The 17,519-nt window shown below is 32.4% G+C and overlaps 1 protein-coding gene across 1 annotated transcript; it reads left to right on the top strand.

The window, feature by feature from the left end:
* The first annotated feature begins 8,665 nt into the window (after positions 1–8,665).
* LOC115878599 lies at positions 8,666–9,856 on the top strand. Its single transcript, XM_030895148.1, has one exon. The coding sequence runs from the start codon at positions 8,666–8,668 to the stop codon at positions 9,854–9,856; it is 1,191 nt and encodes a 396-aa protein (XP_030751008.1).
* The last annotated feature ends 7,663 nt before the right edge of the window (positions 9,857–17,519 follow it).

Below are 17,519 nucleotides of genomic sequence, written 5' to 3'. Positions count from 1 at the left end.
TATTTGAGATTAAAAGTCGAATGAAATTATAAATATTAGTTACCTGTGTTGTTATAGCTTTTATAGGCCTGTTTAACGACTTAATAAGTTACCTAGCGAAATAATCTGTGCGCGTACCTACCACTATTGTTACATGTTAATTTTTTAAAGAAATATGTTACACAAATTAAAAACGCTAAAATTTTAATGGTATTACTTGTGCATTATTGGCCTTATAATGTAATTAGTTGGAATTATATCTTCTTTAAATATAATTAGACTTTTTAACGACTTTTGAGTTACCTAGAAAAAAATCTGTACACGTACCTACCACTATTGTTACGGGTTAATTCGTTAAACAAATGTGTTGCATATTATTCGTGGTATTAGTGGTATTATATTGGAATTAGCTTGGCATTAGCGGGGCATTATATGAGAAATTTTGGTATTTAATTTGTATTTTTGGCATTACTTTGGCACTAGTATACAGACATTTGTCAGCGGTTTACTCCTTGTAGATAATCAAAAAGTTTTTAGATAAAATTTGCTTTTTATGTCAAATAATTTCTATGAAAAATTACATTAGATTTTTATTAAAGACGGTGGGTAATTAAAACATTGACTAATCAAGCTTGTCCACTTTAAATAAGGGGTCACGAAATATCCTCCTTGGAGTGTTTGGGATAAGGGGTGTATAATAAATTAATCCTTGTTTTATAATAAAAACCATAAAACATTTATTTGTGAGTAAAATAATGCAATGGTTGGATATCTCTCCTTTATAATTAGGTGACTAAAAATACACTAAAATAATTAGAAAAAAAATGTAATTATTTAGTAATTACGACAATATTAATTAATTGACTTTCTAGTCTATTTTATTTTATGTACAAATATATTATTAAATTTTAATCTAAGCATTAAGTAATAAAACACTTTGTGGCCCTCTTATATCGAAAGAGGTTACGAAATATACTCCTGGTTACACCCCTTACAGAAAACAGTGTAAGGGGTGCAAATAAATTGTATAATCACTGTTTTTTATAATAAAAACTATAAAACATTTCTTATTTTTGAGATTAAAAAAACAAAACAATGCATTGGTTATAATAAGTACATTCAATACATGTATTGTGTTAGACATTTATATGCCCAGTATATTTTTGTTTATCAGGAGAAAATCCAAAACCTACCGTTATAGAAGGTATAAGATGATTAAACTTATATAATGACAACTACTTATCGTATAACAAATTAATTACTACTGTCAGCTACTGTCTAGGTAGAATATACCTAGAGTACCTACACCTACCTATGATGTAGGTAGATTAAAGCTTATTTTGACTTTACGTCTCATTTCGGTGTCACAAGTTGAATTTTTCAAGGATGGAAGTACAGTACATGATATGGGGACCCTTATTCCGAAAGTAGTACAAAATTAGACCGGGTAAAAGGGCACTATCATCAAAAATCGATATATTATTACCACCGTATAGAGAAAACAAATACTTATTTTTTGATCCAGTACACAATAAAGTCTTCGTAGGGAGTAATTTTTTATAATTACTTACAAAAAAACATTTCCATTAGCGCTTATGACCAAAAAAAAACTTTAAATATGAATCATTTCAATCATGCGAAAATTTGATTTAAAATAGACTTTTTTTAATATAACTTTCATTTAACGAAAAACGAAGGCCTAAATGAAAAAAAGAAACAATTTAAAAGTTTCGCTTATGTCTTGACAAGGTATCAAAGCAAACCCCATATTTCTTGCTTTTCAACTAATAAAGATATATCAATAAACAATTAGCGATGTAATGGTTTTTGCGCGCGCTGGCCGACTGCCGCCCCTGCGCCGAGATTTCCTATACCCTTGTATATATGACGTCATGGTGTGGCAAATGTAGCATTTTAATTCGATTTGGGCTCCCATATATAGGATAACAGAAACATTTTCAATGTTAAAAAAGTTCAAATAAAAGAGAGGGACTTAGTTGTAAAGCGTCAAATTTTACATAAAATCATTTTTATGCAACAAATTTTTATTTTACATAAAATAATTTTTATGCAAAATTATTGAGATAGTATGTAAAATATAGAGATATAATTCTAATAATTCGGAGCTACTTTTGAAAAATCCTCGGAACAGCCTGCGCGAAAACTAGGTCTAATGCTATTCTCCGTTATTTGAAATGTTATACGTTAATAATCTACAAAGTTTTGTAAACCCTTTAACAAGATTCTGGGAATTGAGTGTAGATTGATGAAAAAGTCGCATAACACATTTTGCACCGCATCATTTTCTCTTTATGGCTCTTGCACAATAGAATGTAGAATGCGCGAGAGGGGGGTTAATCATTGCGACCTTAAAGATCTATTGTGCTCCCTTCCTTGAGTTGGGAAGGTTGGTTTAGTTAGGGTTTTTAAGATGTTGGTTTAGTTCCAAAGGGTCCTACAGACCACATTTTTGCAAGTGTAGGTTCGAAAACTGTCGTTCTTGCTGGACAACAAAACCGATGAAAATAATCATGTTGAGCTGGATTTTGTCTGCTGATTTTGTTCGTCGAACTTGTATATTCCTGCAAGTCGGAAGTGTTTCCATTCCTGCAAGTCGGAAGGCGCAAACAGTTTTAGTTGGTCGTTTTTCTCAGTTTTGTGGGTATACTGCGTCTCTACCCAAATAGTCTATTACTATTGTACACAGAGAAGTTTATTTCATAACTTTTTAATGTTAAAAAATATTAAAATTAGTTTTTCTTGAAATGGTTGTTAAACCAAAACCATTACAAAAATTATATTATTAAATCTTCTCCTCGTCCTGTATTTTTCTGTGGTCATTAATTTGATAATTATTTGATATAATTTATTACTTATTTCGTCATGATAGTCACTTCCGCTTATTGTTATATTAGCAATTTAAGTGAAGTGAGGCCCTTCTTGATATCCATTGAATGATGGAATCTAGGTCACGGTCTAGCGGAAATGTTGGTAAACCTACCTGAAATAATCCTATCTAATATCTTTGAAGTTTTGTTTGAAAGAACTATATGTGTACAAAGTAACAGATACAATATAAAATAGGTTACCACACATACCCAACCGGATGGAAACGAAATCTTTGCACAATCTGTCGATTGCTTTCGATTAACTTTTAAAATTCGGTTCAAAGTGCAGTTTGTCAAAAGTTACATTAGTGAAAAATTAATGTGCTTTTATTTAATGGCAAATTAATTATTTTGGCCACTCTATTGATTCTATGGAAAATAAACACAAACATTTATTTTTACTAATATTTCGGTGTGAAGTTTGACGTGATTATCATGGATAACATTAGAATTCCGCCACACTGAGGATTGAATAAATCCGTTCTATGTTCCCATTTTGAAAGAAAATATTAAAACTAACTTTTCAAAAGGAAATTTTAAAGTTTAATCAAATATGTAAAGATTATAGCAGAGCGTTTAAAAAAAAAATTGTGAACACATTTGAGAGTATTCCTAGGTAAAAATGAAGGGTGGTTTGTTATATAATCGTTGGGGTCAACTATTAGAGAGATATTGCGTTACAAAAATGGCCGAAAAATCATTCTTTTATTATTTATATATGCATAACAAAAGGCGATAAAATAACGAAATTTTATGAATGTATTACCACCGGTATTACTACGAATAAACAATCTCCAATTTCTATCACTTTTTTTAAATGATTGGATGTGTCAATTGGCTACATCCATTATTCTATTATTGGTAACCACTTAAGACTAAGATAAGACTAAGGTAACTAATTACTAAGGTAACCACTAAGGTAACCACTAAGTAATTAGTAAGGTAACCACTTAGAAGAAAACATATTTTACTAGTAATTATTTTTTATCTTCTGTGTAATTTACTCATTGTGTATGTGTCATGTAACTAACTCATTAATGTAAATCACCTGTTAATGTGTCGAAGAAGATTTTTTTTTAGAAAATTAATCTACTGAGGGGGAGGGGGGAGCCGCTGTCACTCATTGAGTGGTTAATATTTTTTTTTTGAGATTCTCAATTAGTTAAAAAATAATTTTTAACTAATTTTATACACAAGATCTATAGCCGGATTGTGTTAATCATTTTTTAAATGTGTTCTTTGCAAGAAGGAGGTAAAAACTTCCAACTTTTTTTTATTTTTCTCCAAGGCATTGACTGCCATTTGATTAACAATCGTAAAGGCGCATTCTCACGACTCGTCTACTTAGCAAGTATTTTTAATTGGCATACAGGGTCTAGCGGGAATGCGGCGTAGTTCCTATAATAAATATCTCAGAAATTTTGTATAGATGCCCGACGCACCATGTATACTCTTTATACCAATTACAAATGTTTGTCAAGTACACGAGTCGTGAGAACGCGCCATAACACGAATAATAGAGGTAGTCTATTTCAGTAAAAATACGAAAGTGGTGGATTAAATAATAAACAATATAAAATAAAATCATTATTTTCCACCCTTCATGTACAGCAGTATCTCCTAACCCTTCATATACAGCAATATCTCCTAAATATATAACTTTTGTACTGCCGGCATCGGCGCCGCCTGTAAAACAAAGTAGCTTTTATTGTTAAAAAGGGGACACTGAAGACTCATCTTAAAGAATTTCGTATATTTAGTCTGAAACACATAGAATAAAGGGTAGCATTTAAAATACTTGTCACCAAGTATTAAAATTCATTAATAGTATATTGTGTAATAAGTTTTGAAAAAGGCTCTTTGCACACGGGTGTGACGGTTTATTGGCTAACGCAAATATTTATTGTCTGGAGCAGTAGATAAGAACCGATAAAAATCCTTTTCACTGAGAATGTTGGACTTCTTTAGAACATAATTTTCTGATTTTCGCTTTAGGAAAGCAACTAATTTCATATAATTACCCAAATCGACGTTGTGTTTTATCTTCAGCGTACTTTTCAACATTGAGTATTCGGACCAGAGTGGACGACTTATATATCTTCGAAATTTCTTCAAAATAGACTAGCGCCACATTTTCAGAAAGGGATTTAATATTTTTGTTGTCTCTCCAAACCCCTAAACTTGTTATATGCAGTTTCATAACGTTCCCGAAATTTTTCAGGTAATAGACTCAACGATATATTTGCGGCTTACTGCGTCAATTCGAAAGGATCGGTAGATTCAATTGTGTGCTCCATTGCCCGAAGATTAAGGGAAAAAATTAACGGAAATTAATAATTAATTAATTATTATTTAAGTTGAATTACTTTTCAAACAATATGACACTGACAAATACGTTACGCCGCCAGAGACAATGTTGGCAATGTTGTTGTCTCTGGTTACGCGGCGACAACTTTAGATACCAATTATTAACAGAACTTTCACCTTTAAGGTAAGCATGCGCAAAGTTTGCACACTACAAAATTTGCGCACGGTGTGTGAAAAACGTCACTTTCAGATTGACTTTGGCGTACGTTTTTAACGTTTTACATAGCCAGTCATTGAAAAAATATTTTTTATTTATTTTTAATATGAACTGAGAAGTAAAAATATATTTTTATCAATTTTGTTAACAAAAATCTGTGTATTGGTAACGAAACAATACCTTTTGTGTTCTATTGCCAATTATAAAAATATTGATTATAAACCAACAGTACTAGTGATTAAATCGCCCAATTCTATTGTTAGCAAAACCCGAATTAAAATGGCACAGATAATCTGTGAAACAATGCTAGCGTAAATCTAAAGTTTATAATAAAAAAGTCAATGTAACAGAGACAGGCAAAAATGCCAGATATTTTATTGAGAATGCTCGTAATGTGCCCGCAAATTCCCCAATGATTGCTGTCCAAAATTATGCTGAGCACCCGGAAATGGAATATACCTAAATGGATTATTTGAATTTGCCTTATATTTCATTAAAATTTGTCTCGTAAATTTATGATTTCTGCTGTAACCAGTATAACAGCGAATGTCAGTGGTGTATCTACAATGAAATAAGAGGATTGAAAAAAGGAAGTTTTTAAGACTTAAAGTATGATAAATTAGACTCCGATCACAGATGAAGCAATAATATAATTACCATATCAGATACTTACTAAATAACAAATGTAGTTTCTCCAAAAAAAGTCTTCTGGGTATTTCGCCACTTGCACTGTAAGAAAATCTACAAAATAAAATACGAATTAAAATAAAATATAAATAAAATCGACTCCTTCGATTCGTTCATTTAAACGAACCACATGCACAATTTACGTTTCATAGAAATAAGAATCGTAACTGGTATTACCGACGATAATTTGATCGGACAATTACTTAAGGAACCAGGAAAAGAAATATATAGTTCTTTCGTTCTTTTTCAACACTTTATGGCACTGGCGTAATTGGATTGATTATCTTACCAATAATATTAATTTATGAATCCAATTAATATACCGGGTGCGACTCATAAGTGGCTCACCCCCTATAACTTTTTTATTTTTTCAGATAAAAAAACGAGATTTGGTATGTTAGTGTATGACATAAATTCAGTGGCGGCTCGTCAGGTGCAGTAGAACATACTCAAATTAAAGAAAAAACTTTACTGCTTAAAATAATTATTTAGTTTAATATATTTACATGTATCTAAATAATAAAATGGTAATGGTAACGTGACGTCAGCCTGGCGGCAGATGTAAATCCCCCCGCCCCGAAATTTATTATCGGTGACCGACTGAATGAGTTTGTGGGCAGTTCTCTTCGTCTTCCTTCAACTTAATTGTTCAGGAAATGCGTGACGGCGTCGCGTCGTCGGCTACTTCCCCGAGTAATTAACCGTGTAAAGACTGTAAAGTTGTTGTTGATTTAACTTGTTAATTTTGGATGTGTGTTTTGTTGTTGTGTTTTAAAACTGTTTTGTGTGTGTGTGTGTGTGTGTGTGCGGACAGATGAAGATAAGAGGGATGTTTTATCTCAAGTGCGACCAACTGAAACTTTAACCATAAATTGCAAAAAAGAAATAAGGAAAAGTGGTAAATCTTATAATATTAAATTTAAGTCTTCCTGGTTTTCTGGTTTTAATTGGCTATGGAGTAGCATTGTTTTACAAAAATTATTTTGTTGGTAGTGCTTACTATTTTCTAATTAACATGGCATTTGAAATAAAGAAGGGTTCACTGATTTCGTAAATATAACAAGATCTTGGCATAAACAGGGGGATTCTGCAGAACATTTAAAATATCTGATGTCATTTAATGCTAAAAAAATAAAAAAAAAATCAAAATACAATAGTCGATGCTTTAGAGAAAAAAAAACGCTAGACTCTAGAAGCTAAATTTTAATGGAAATGTTGGTTTAAATAGACTTTAATGTGTGTGTGTGTGAATATAACTAATTAATTAAATGACGATATTACTGATAAGTTTGCATCAATAAAAAAACAGAAAAATTGAGCTGATACAAAAATTGTTTATATTACTCAAGAAGTCAAATTTATTTTGGTTAATATTACTTAGTAAACATTAATGTAATAATAATTAATGTAATAATTGAATTATAATTGAATGGCTCCTCGGTTGTAACCAACAATTTTTTCAATATCGAAATTTCAGTGAAAAACCTATGAGAATTACAACCTTATTTCACTGAAATCTCTATTTTGAAAAAAATGTCGGTTAATATAATTGGATCAATATGGACGGTTTTTTTTTTGGTATTAGAGTTTAAACAAACTTTTTGTAGCAATCAATTCTGCTTTAAAAACAACTTAAAATGCACCAAGTCAAAGTTGAAACATAATTTTGTTAGTCACCTTTTTTTAAATAATAATAATTTAACCAATTTTTAAAAATTTCTTTTAAATATTTTGTATTTGACAGCTCCCAGATGTTAGCTGTCAACTTTGACTTGGTGCATTTTAAGTTGTTTTTAAAGCAGAAGTGATTGCCACAAAAAGATTTAATAAAAAACGTCCATGTGGATCCAACTTTATGGTGGACACTGTATTATAATGTTTATTATATTTAATTTAAATTTAATTATATTTTCACTGGAATACAAAATAATGTGTTTATCGAAAACTGGTTGTATCTCTTTTTACTTAATGCGTTTTAGCCAAACTAAAACGAAAATATTATAAGTAGGTATTAGTGTATAAAAATAATACCAAAAAAATGTTGACAAAATAGTGAATGCAGCAAAAATTTTCCAAATAATATTTTAAAAAATGTTGACAAAATGGTGAATACCCAAAAAAATTTTCGCCTGCGGCACAATTTCGAAAATTACCTCTTCACCTAATTTTCTATCCACGAGCCGCCACTGCATAAATTAGGATTGATTGACGTATTCAATTCTTTTCAGCCACTTCCTGTTTTACCGGAAACGACTATTATTTTTTGACTTTATTTGATATAAATTGACACTCTGAATATGACATATCATATGTTAACTTGTGACATTTTCGCTCAAAACAATATTGCATTTTAAATTTCAATCTAGGGTGTCATAGCTGTGTTAAAAATGGTAATTTTTAATCAAGGAGTCTTATTTCAATTTTTTCAAATGGGACCCTCGTTCACTCTAATGAGCCATCCTCGTGGCTCATTAGCATATGTAGAAAAAGCATTTTTTTACGAATAATTTGGTATCACACACTTGGTATTTGAGTCAAATTGTCGTTATGAATCGTATGTTGCAATTTAAAATGTAGATAGATCGAGATGGCGGGCGACGTAGAGGTGTGCGGCGTCTGCTCCGACAATTTTATTGTTTCAGCCAAGTGCATAAAGTGCGATTTTTGTAAAAAGTGTTATCATCCAAGCTGTGTAAATATACGAGACTCATGGTATAAATTTTTAACTGAAAATTCATCTTTGTTCTGGTTTTGTGATCACTGTAAAAATCTTTGGCGATCAAACAAAGTTATAGACGAAAATCTAGTTCCAAATGAGTGTGAAACATTACGTAAGGAAGTTGAATGTCTTAACCGTGAGAAGGAACTGTTAAATAATTTAATATCAGAGTTGAAATATTCAAATGAAACGCAAAAGGCGCTGATTTCAACCTACCAAAATCGTGTTGTCGATAAGTCGAGTGGACTATCATCGCCGAATCAGCCTAGGAATTCATACAGTGAAGTGGCTAAAACGCAAAAAAGTGTAAAATCAATTCTCGTCATAAAAAACCAAAACCAAACTGTGCCAATTGATGCTGTGTACGAGGAGGTGACGAAAACTTTAAATCCAGCGAGCGTCGAGGCCCGTATTAATGGAACCAAGAAGATACGAGGGGGCGTCGTTATTGACTGTGACAGTGAAGACTCGTTGAAGAAAATTAAAGATGGTCTGAATGAAAAGTTAGGTAATAAATACGACATTAATGTGCCAAAAATGTTTAAACCTAGATTAATTGTTAAAGATGTTAGAGTTTGCGACTATACGAATAATGAAGAGGTTATTAAGAATATTGTGGCATTGAATGGTATTGGGGAATCCGCGATGTCTGAAATAAAAATAATCACACACTTAAAGTATTTTAATAAAATTAATTTAATTATTGAGGTAAGCCCAATGATACGAAAAATGATGTTAGAAAAGCAATTTATATTCATAGGATGGAAAAAATCATATGTATCGGATTACTTGAGAATCATTCAATGTTACAAATGCTACGGTTATGGTCACGTTGAAAAAGAGTGTAGGGGAACATTAACATGTTCTAAGTGTACCGAGGGTCATAAGTTTAATGCATGTAAATCTATTAATGATGTTTTTATTAATTGTGTAAATCATAATAAAAAACTCAGAAAGACTGTACCTGTGGATCACTCCGTTAAAAGTAAAGATTGTCCCATATATTTAAATTATTTATCAGTATTAAAACAAAGAATTGATTATGGTGAAAATTTGTAATCATTTAAAAATTGCCCACATTAACGTTAGATCAATTCTGCCTAAAATACATGTTATAAGAAATTACATTATTTCGAGTATGTTTGATATTATAGCCATGTCAGAAACTTGGCTTACAAAACTTGTACCTGATAATATAATAGACATTGATGGATTTAGAGTAATAAGGCGTGACAGAGAGGAAGGTAGAGGGGGTGGTATTTTATTTTATGTACGTAACTCTATTAATTTTGCTATTATTGGTGATATGATAACTGTTTATTCGGAACAATTGTGGATTAATTGCAAAATAAATAATCTCAATAATACTTTTGGCATAGTTTACAGACCACCAGGGTTTCTTAATTTTGACCACTTTTGGAAGAATTCGAGCACAATGTTTCTAATAACTTATTAATATGTAATAATCTATTGTGCCTTGGTGACTTTAATGTAGATATTTTAAAAATTGAATCAATATATACACAGCGGTTTATGTCACTTCTTCAATCCTTCAATTTGACTCAGACTATCAACGAGCCTACTAGACTTGGCAATACCGGGGCTACGCTTTTAGATTTGATAGTGTGCTCTGATTCTAGTCGTGTTTTTAAACAGTTATGTTGATCCCAGCCTCGATGTTTCCGACCATTTTCTTATTAAATGTGAACTGAAGGTATTTATATCTAAACCTAAGCCCTATGTTGTCTCATACCGTGACTTTAAGAACTTTAATCGCGAAGACTTTTTTAGAGAACTTTTAAACGCTCCTTTTCAGGATATTTTGTATATTCAGGACATTAATATTAAGGTGAGTGTGTTCAGTGCCCTTATAGTGAGTTTATTTGACTCTTATGCACCAGTCAGGACAGCTCTGCATAACGAAAAAAAGGCACCTTGGATTACACAAAATATAAGATATTTGATGGAGACTCGAAACAGAGCATTAAGCAAATATAAAAAGAGAAAGACACTTCAGAATTGGGAGTATTATAGGCAGCTTCGAAATTTTACAAGTGCTACTATTCAAAGAGAAAAAAAGGCTTTTCTTGAGTATAATTTACGTAACCGCAGTGCAAAAGATAATTGGAAGCTTCTGAGAAACTTGGGTGTTTATTCCAATGATTCCAAAAACATTCCTGATTCTGTGGGTAGTGCTGAGGATCTTGGCGAATTCTTTATCAGTTCCGTTAGGCCTACCACTCCCGATCCTCATACTTTGAATTTCTACTTACATAACAGGAAGAAAACAAATGCGTCATTTGAGTTCAGGATCGCTACGGTTGACGAGGTACGCTCAGCTTTTTTATCGATCGAATCCGAAGCAGTGGGTACCGATGGTATTGGATTGACCATGCTCCTTTATTGTTATCCAGTTATTCTTCCGTACATTGCGCATATTATCAATTCATGCATTGAAACTTCCACATTCCCTTTGGGTTGGAAGTATTCATTTCTACTTCCTGTGCCTAAAGTATCCAGTATCACCAGTATGAGTGATCTAAGACCAATAAGTATCCTTCCAACCCTCTCTAAGATATTTGAGAGGGTTCTTGAATCCCAGCTGAGAGAATACATAAATAAACATAGTCTCTTGCCTCCGATTCAGTCGGGATTTCGGAAAAACCACAGTTGTACAACAGCATTACTCAAGGTAACGGATGATATTCTGGAGGCTGCTGATCGGGGTGACCTCACTGGTTTGGTTCTCTTGGATTACTCGAGGGCTTTTGATAAGTTGAATCATCAACTCTTATTAGCAATATTAAAGTTTCTTGGGCTTGAGTGTCGCGCATTGAAACTTGTCGAGAGTTATCTCAGATAGGACACAATCTGTAAGATTAAATGGCACGCTGTCTAGTGTTCGACATATTAATTGTGGTGTCCCACAAGGATCAATTCTGGGTCCATTATTCTTTATCCTCTATACATCACAGCTCGATTCGGGTTTGAGAGATTCAACGTCGCTTCGCTTATATGCAGACGACACGCAAGTGTATATGTCTTTCCAACCAGGAAAAATATTGGAAGCCAATGCCATCCTCTCTAGTGAACTTAGTAAACTTCTAAAGACATCATCTAATCATTGTTTAGACATTAATCCCAATAAATGTTACGGTCTTTTATTTGGTAGAATACAGGCTAGAGACCAATATGAAAAATTGTTTTCTGTGTCTTTGGACGGAAAGAGGTTGAATGGCTGTAAATCTGCAAGGAACCTTGGTGTGATTATGGATACTCACTTAAGGTTTACTGAACATATTAACAAATGTATAAAAAAGGCCTTCATAAATTTAAAACTGATCTACAATCAACGTTACATCTTAAATCCTAATCTCAAAAAGAAATTATGTGACACCTTAGTTCTTTCACAATTTACCTATTGTGACTCACTATATGGACCGTGTATTTTAGATCATGATGCTAAACGCATTCAACGACTACAGAACTGTTGTATCCATTTGATAGGCAGTATAAAAAAATATGATACAGGTATCACAAATAAAATGGCGGAAATTGGTTGGCTCAACATGGCTGGGAGAAGAAAATTTCATTCATACTTACTAATTTATAAGATAATCAATAATAAAAGTCCATGTTATTTGTTTGATAAAATTAAATTTAGGTATGATGAACATTCACTGGACTTGCGTCACAAGTTTAATATCGCTCCCCTATACATCGCACAACTCTGTATGAGAGATCTTTCAGTTATCAGGCATGTATTCTTTATAATAGAATTTCTGTAAATCTTAAAATTAACTCTTATTTGAAATTTAAAAGTTCTATACGACAGTTAATATTTAATTCTTCAATTTGAATGTTCAGATCTTATAATCTCCCGTCATGCCTCCATTTTAGTTTGTTTTGATTTATTTATTTATGTACTTACTTGTTAATTACTTTCTGTATAATTATCTATAATACGGGATTAATTATTGGTTGCTTTTTTTTTACTCATAGAATTATTCTCTTTGTGTATCTATCATATATAAATACTTATCAATTATTTCATGTTTCATGTATAAATATTTAATTAATTGATTTTCGGTATATTCTAACTATGTTATTCTACCCTTTAGTTTTCTATTATAATTATTATTGATTTATTATAATATTTTTATATAATATATATTAATTATGTCTACTAATTAGGGTTAAGTTAGGAAGCTAAGCTTCAACTTCGCCTTTTGTGATTTTTTTAATTTCGCAATAAAGTCTTTATTATTATTATTATTATTATTATTATTATTATTATTATTAAAATAAACCATATTTGAAAATGTCAAAAGTTGACATATATGTCATTCTATTCAGAGTGTCATTTTCTGTCAAATAAAGTAACAAAATATCGAGGGTGCCATTTAAAAATCAAAAGAGAAGAGAAGCGAGAAGCTACAACCGCAACGTGTATTGCTGGTTGAGGACATTGTTGATGCGCCATCTCTTAACCAAGTAGAAAAGCGTGTTCTAACCAGGCAGCAGAATTTACAGGGAAAAGGCAGAAGGGCATCGAAAATTACCGATAATTTTCGAACCTTCCAGAAACAGTCGCTTGGATATATAAAAAGGGCGCGCTCGGCAGTTGGGCCAGTTTTGAAAATACGGTTGGTTAAAATTGTGAATTAATTGGTGAAGGTGACAGAAAAGTTAGAGTAATAGTAGTTGCACAAATTGTGTGTTGTAATTAGTATAAATTGTGTGTATATAATGAGAAAATAAATTCGTTAAGTATTTTATCGTGAGTTTAAATTAGTGGATCCACGGAATCAGTAACAATATGTATTATTTATTATGTGTTACCCACTCTGTAATTGGCGTAAACTATTGAGTGTTGTAGAATAAATAAAATAAAACAAATAAAAACATAACGTAATTTTTTTCATTAAGAGTAATTTCTTAGAATCGAAATAGAACCCTGATTGACAGTCGTTTTTTACTCATGAACAAAATCTGCCTAACCAGCAAAATTGTTTAACTTTTAAGGGCGTATGTAACTTGTATGGCTTAACTTGTAAGGGTATATCTCCCCCGATCATCAGAAGCTAAAAACAAAAAGAACAAAGAAAAATATTTAAGAACGTTGACGTCTCTAGTTTATTAAAAGGTCAACGGTTTACAAAAAACGGATATTTTCTGGATTTCTGTTTTATTGGCGACATAATATGACAGATACGTTTCAAGAAGAAAACCCACGACAAAAGTACAAATACCAGTATTTAGAATTCAAAATAGTTGAGTGGTTTTAAAAAGGACTTTTTAACGTATATTTTTATATAGTATGTAATTTTTAGCGAATATGACGCCATCAAACCTATTCTTTCCACAATCATATCATTGTTTATAATTAAAGCATATTTTTCAAAAAACTTCTATAAGAATTCTTTCTCTACGGGTTTAGCAGTTACAAAGTAAAAAAAATGATTTTTCTTGTTAGTATTTTAACATTAAATTAAAAAAGTCCTCTTTGCAAACATTTTGGCATACCTCTTACATTTATGCCCTGAAAGTTTACTCTATCTAGGTTCATTTGGCAGCCACTGCTCTGGCTCGTTTAATTACACGTCTATAACTTGGAAGTTACCTAGTTCCTAATTGTCAACTTTAATAATAACAGAAACACATGCAACGCTGGCATTTCACAGCAGTAGCAAAGTTTATACTATGCTGATATGAGTTATTGTTCGTAGTCGGTTAAGTTAGGCAATGGTGTGGCTGAGAATTATCTCTAGAGAGAAAGATAGAATGGACCACAGTAATGTTATGTCGGAATATCTGTGAGTACGTTTGCCTGTTTCGTAGCGTTTTGGAGTTAAGTTGGTTTTGTTTAAAATAATATTCAACAAAACTGAAACTGTGGAATAAACATAAACTTTTAGTAAGATAACACAAAATAACTTTTCCTAACTATAAATGAACACATTAGTTTACACGTGGCCTAATATACATCAGTAATTATACAGGGAAAATTATACCCTCGAAAATACTATACAATTATATCATTATATACCAATTATACCAATACTATACAATTATACCATCGAAAACGTTCCGCAAGGCATAACGGCCAGAGTATTTATTTTTTTCAAAAAATCCAAAAACACGTAATTTTGTTTGTGAGGGGGACAACTTTTGCCCCAAAAATGATTGCAAAATATTCAACCCCCTAAGCGGGGGTGTCATCCCCCAACTTTTTTCAAATGGAAAGGGAGGTCAAGTGGCGCCGCAATGAAATCGGTCGAGTCATTGAGAAAATATGAAGGATTGAAATTTGAAAAGTTTATTTAAGCATTTATCAGAGTAAATGATAATTAAGGATAAATTCGACCAATTTCCGGTTTTTTCTTATTATTTCTAGATGTTTACGCATTTTTTCCCTTGCCACAACGTTGAACGATCAGGTGCGGTAGTTGGTAGATAGCTGTTCTGTGAATTGTACGTTGAAGTTCTTTTCAATATCGTTAAACTGTCCTACAATAGAATTTCCAAAAATACCAGCCCACACATTCAATTTCTGAGGGTTTTGTGTGTGCACCTCGTGAAAAACCCTGGGGTTGTCCTCAGCCCAGTACCGACAGTTGTGCCGATTAACTACACCGTTCAAAAAGAAAGTACACTCATCCGAAAAACATACATTAAATAGGAAATTATTATCATTCGCCACTCGTTCACTCATAGTTTCACAAAATTGCAAGCAACGATCAAAATCGTCTTCGTTGAGTTCTTGTACCAACTGAATTTTGTACGGGTGGAACTTGTGTTTTTTAATATCCTTTAGAAACTTGTACGATTCCCGCCGGTCTCATTGGCTAATTTTCTTGTACTCAGAATACTGTCCATGGCAACTTGGCCCAATACGAATACCTCCATAGCTTCATTTACTACAGGATTTTCCCTCTGCCTCTTTATTTATGACGGAACCAGTTTCGCGAAATTTTGCTACTAACTGGCGAACAATTTTGCCATAAAGGTGTTTGTCAGGATGGCGTTCATTGAATATCTGCCCAACCCGATTGAAAACATCTAGAAATAATAAGAAAAAACAGCAAATTGATCGAAGGAATTTATCCTTATCATTTACTCTGATAAATGTTTAAATAAACTTTTCATATTTTAATCCTCCATATTTTCCCAACGACTCGACCGATCTTCAAAAACGAAGCAGGAGAGTATAGAGAATAGAAAGCCCTTTTCATTGCGGTACCCCTTGACCCCCCTTACCATTTGAAAAAAATCGGGGGATGACACCCCCGCTTAGAGGGTTGAAGATTTTGCAATAATTTTTGGGGCAAAAGTTGTCCCCCTCACAAACAAAATTGACGTGTTTTTGAATTTTCTGAAAAAAAAATTACCCTGGCCGTTATGCCTTGCGGAACGTTTTCGATGGGTCACCCTGTATATACAGTATACAGGGTGGCGCACCTCATTCGCCTCGGTTGATTATATGAAAACGGAAAGATGTAGAAACAAAAATGTTTGTGGGTATATGTAGAGAGTCAATGTGCATAATTTAAAATTCTTTTCAAATGTACAGCGTGTGTCAGAACTAAGATCCATACCAAAGTTATATTTTTTCTTATGGAACACCCGGTATTTTACTTCATTTTTGGATTATTAGGCATAAAATAAAAAAGTTTGTCAACGCCCTGTACATTACTTTTCAGAGCTAATTCTTGTGCTGACATTGAAACCAAAGAAACAAACTTTGCTAAAAATTGTATAGCTTCCTTAAATGTATACAGAGGTATCAAAAATTGCTGGTCTTTTTTAAATATTTATTTTGCATAAAAACTTCTTTATTTCAAATACAACACTATGTATGTATTTTTTTTAAATTAATCGAAGCAGATTTAAATGGTCTTTCAAACTATATTAGGGTTTCATATACCTATCCGGCTCAGATTTTGAAAAAAAAGCGATTTTTCAATAAAATGGCAATCAAGATGGCTGGTGTCGCCATGGCAATTTGCTAGTGACAGTTAGTAGATATTTTTAAAATCGACATTAGTTTCCATAAACCATGTTATAAATTAAAATAATGTCGATACTTTATTTTTAGGGAAATTCTCTAATAAATAATCGCAAATCTCTACCTAAATACTTACGAAAATTGACCCCCTTTCTCGACACCAATAGAATTCTCAGAGTTGGTGGTCGCGTGCGCAATGTTTCTCTAAATTTCTCTCAAAAACATCCCGCTCTCTTACTCATTAATCATAAATTCACTACTCTACTCATATAATATACGCACCATCTCTATTTGCATCCCCGTCCTCAAACTCTTCAATATATTCACGCTCAACAATGCTGGATTGTTTCTGCTAGAAAAACAATTCGTAGTGATCCTTTATGTGTCCACAAAGCTCTGATCCTAATGGTTTGGCAGTTCTTACTCCAGGACATTTTTTAACCCTAGAGCCGTTAAACGCCCCTCCAGAAGATGATCTTTCTGGGATAAAATTAAATCATCTCTCTCGCTGGCAGTTGATATCACGCTTGCACCAAAGCTTTTGGAGCCGATGCACAGTGGGGTATTTGACACAGATAGTTGATCGAAATTTTTTTATGTAGACCTTATATAAATTATTGCTATTTTCAATTAAAGAGGAAATAATATGAACAAAATAAAGGATAATGCGTCGATTCTAAAAAAAAGAAAGAAAAATCACTGTTCCAGTGTTTC

This window comes from Sitophilus oryzae, unplaced genomic scaffold, assembly GCF_002938485.1.
Source record: "Sitophilus oryzae breed Bouriz unplaced genomic scaffold, Soryzae_2.0 scaffold_1518_pilon_pilon, whole genome shotgun sequence".
NCBI lineage: Eukaryota > Metazoa > Arthropoda > Insecta > Coleoptera > Curculionidae > Sitophilus > Sitophilus oryzae.
This window is presented reverse-complemented; position numbering and strand designations above follow the sequence as displayed.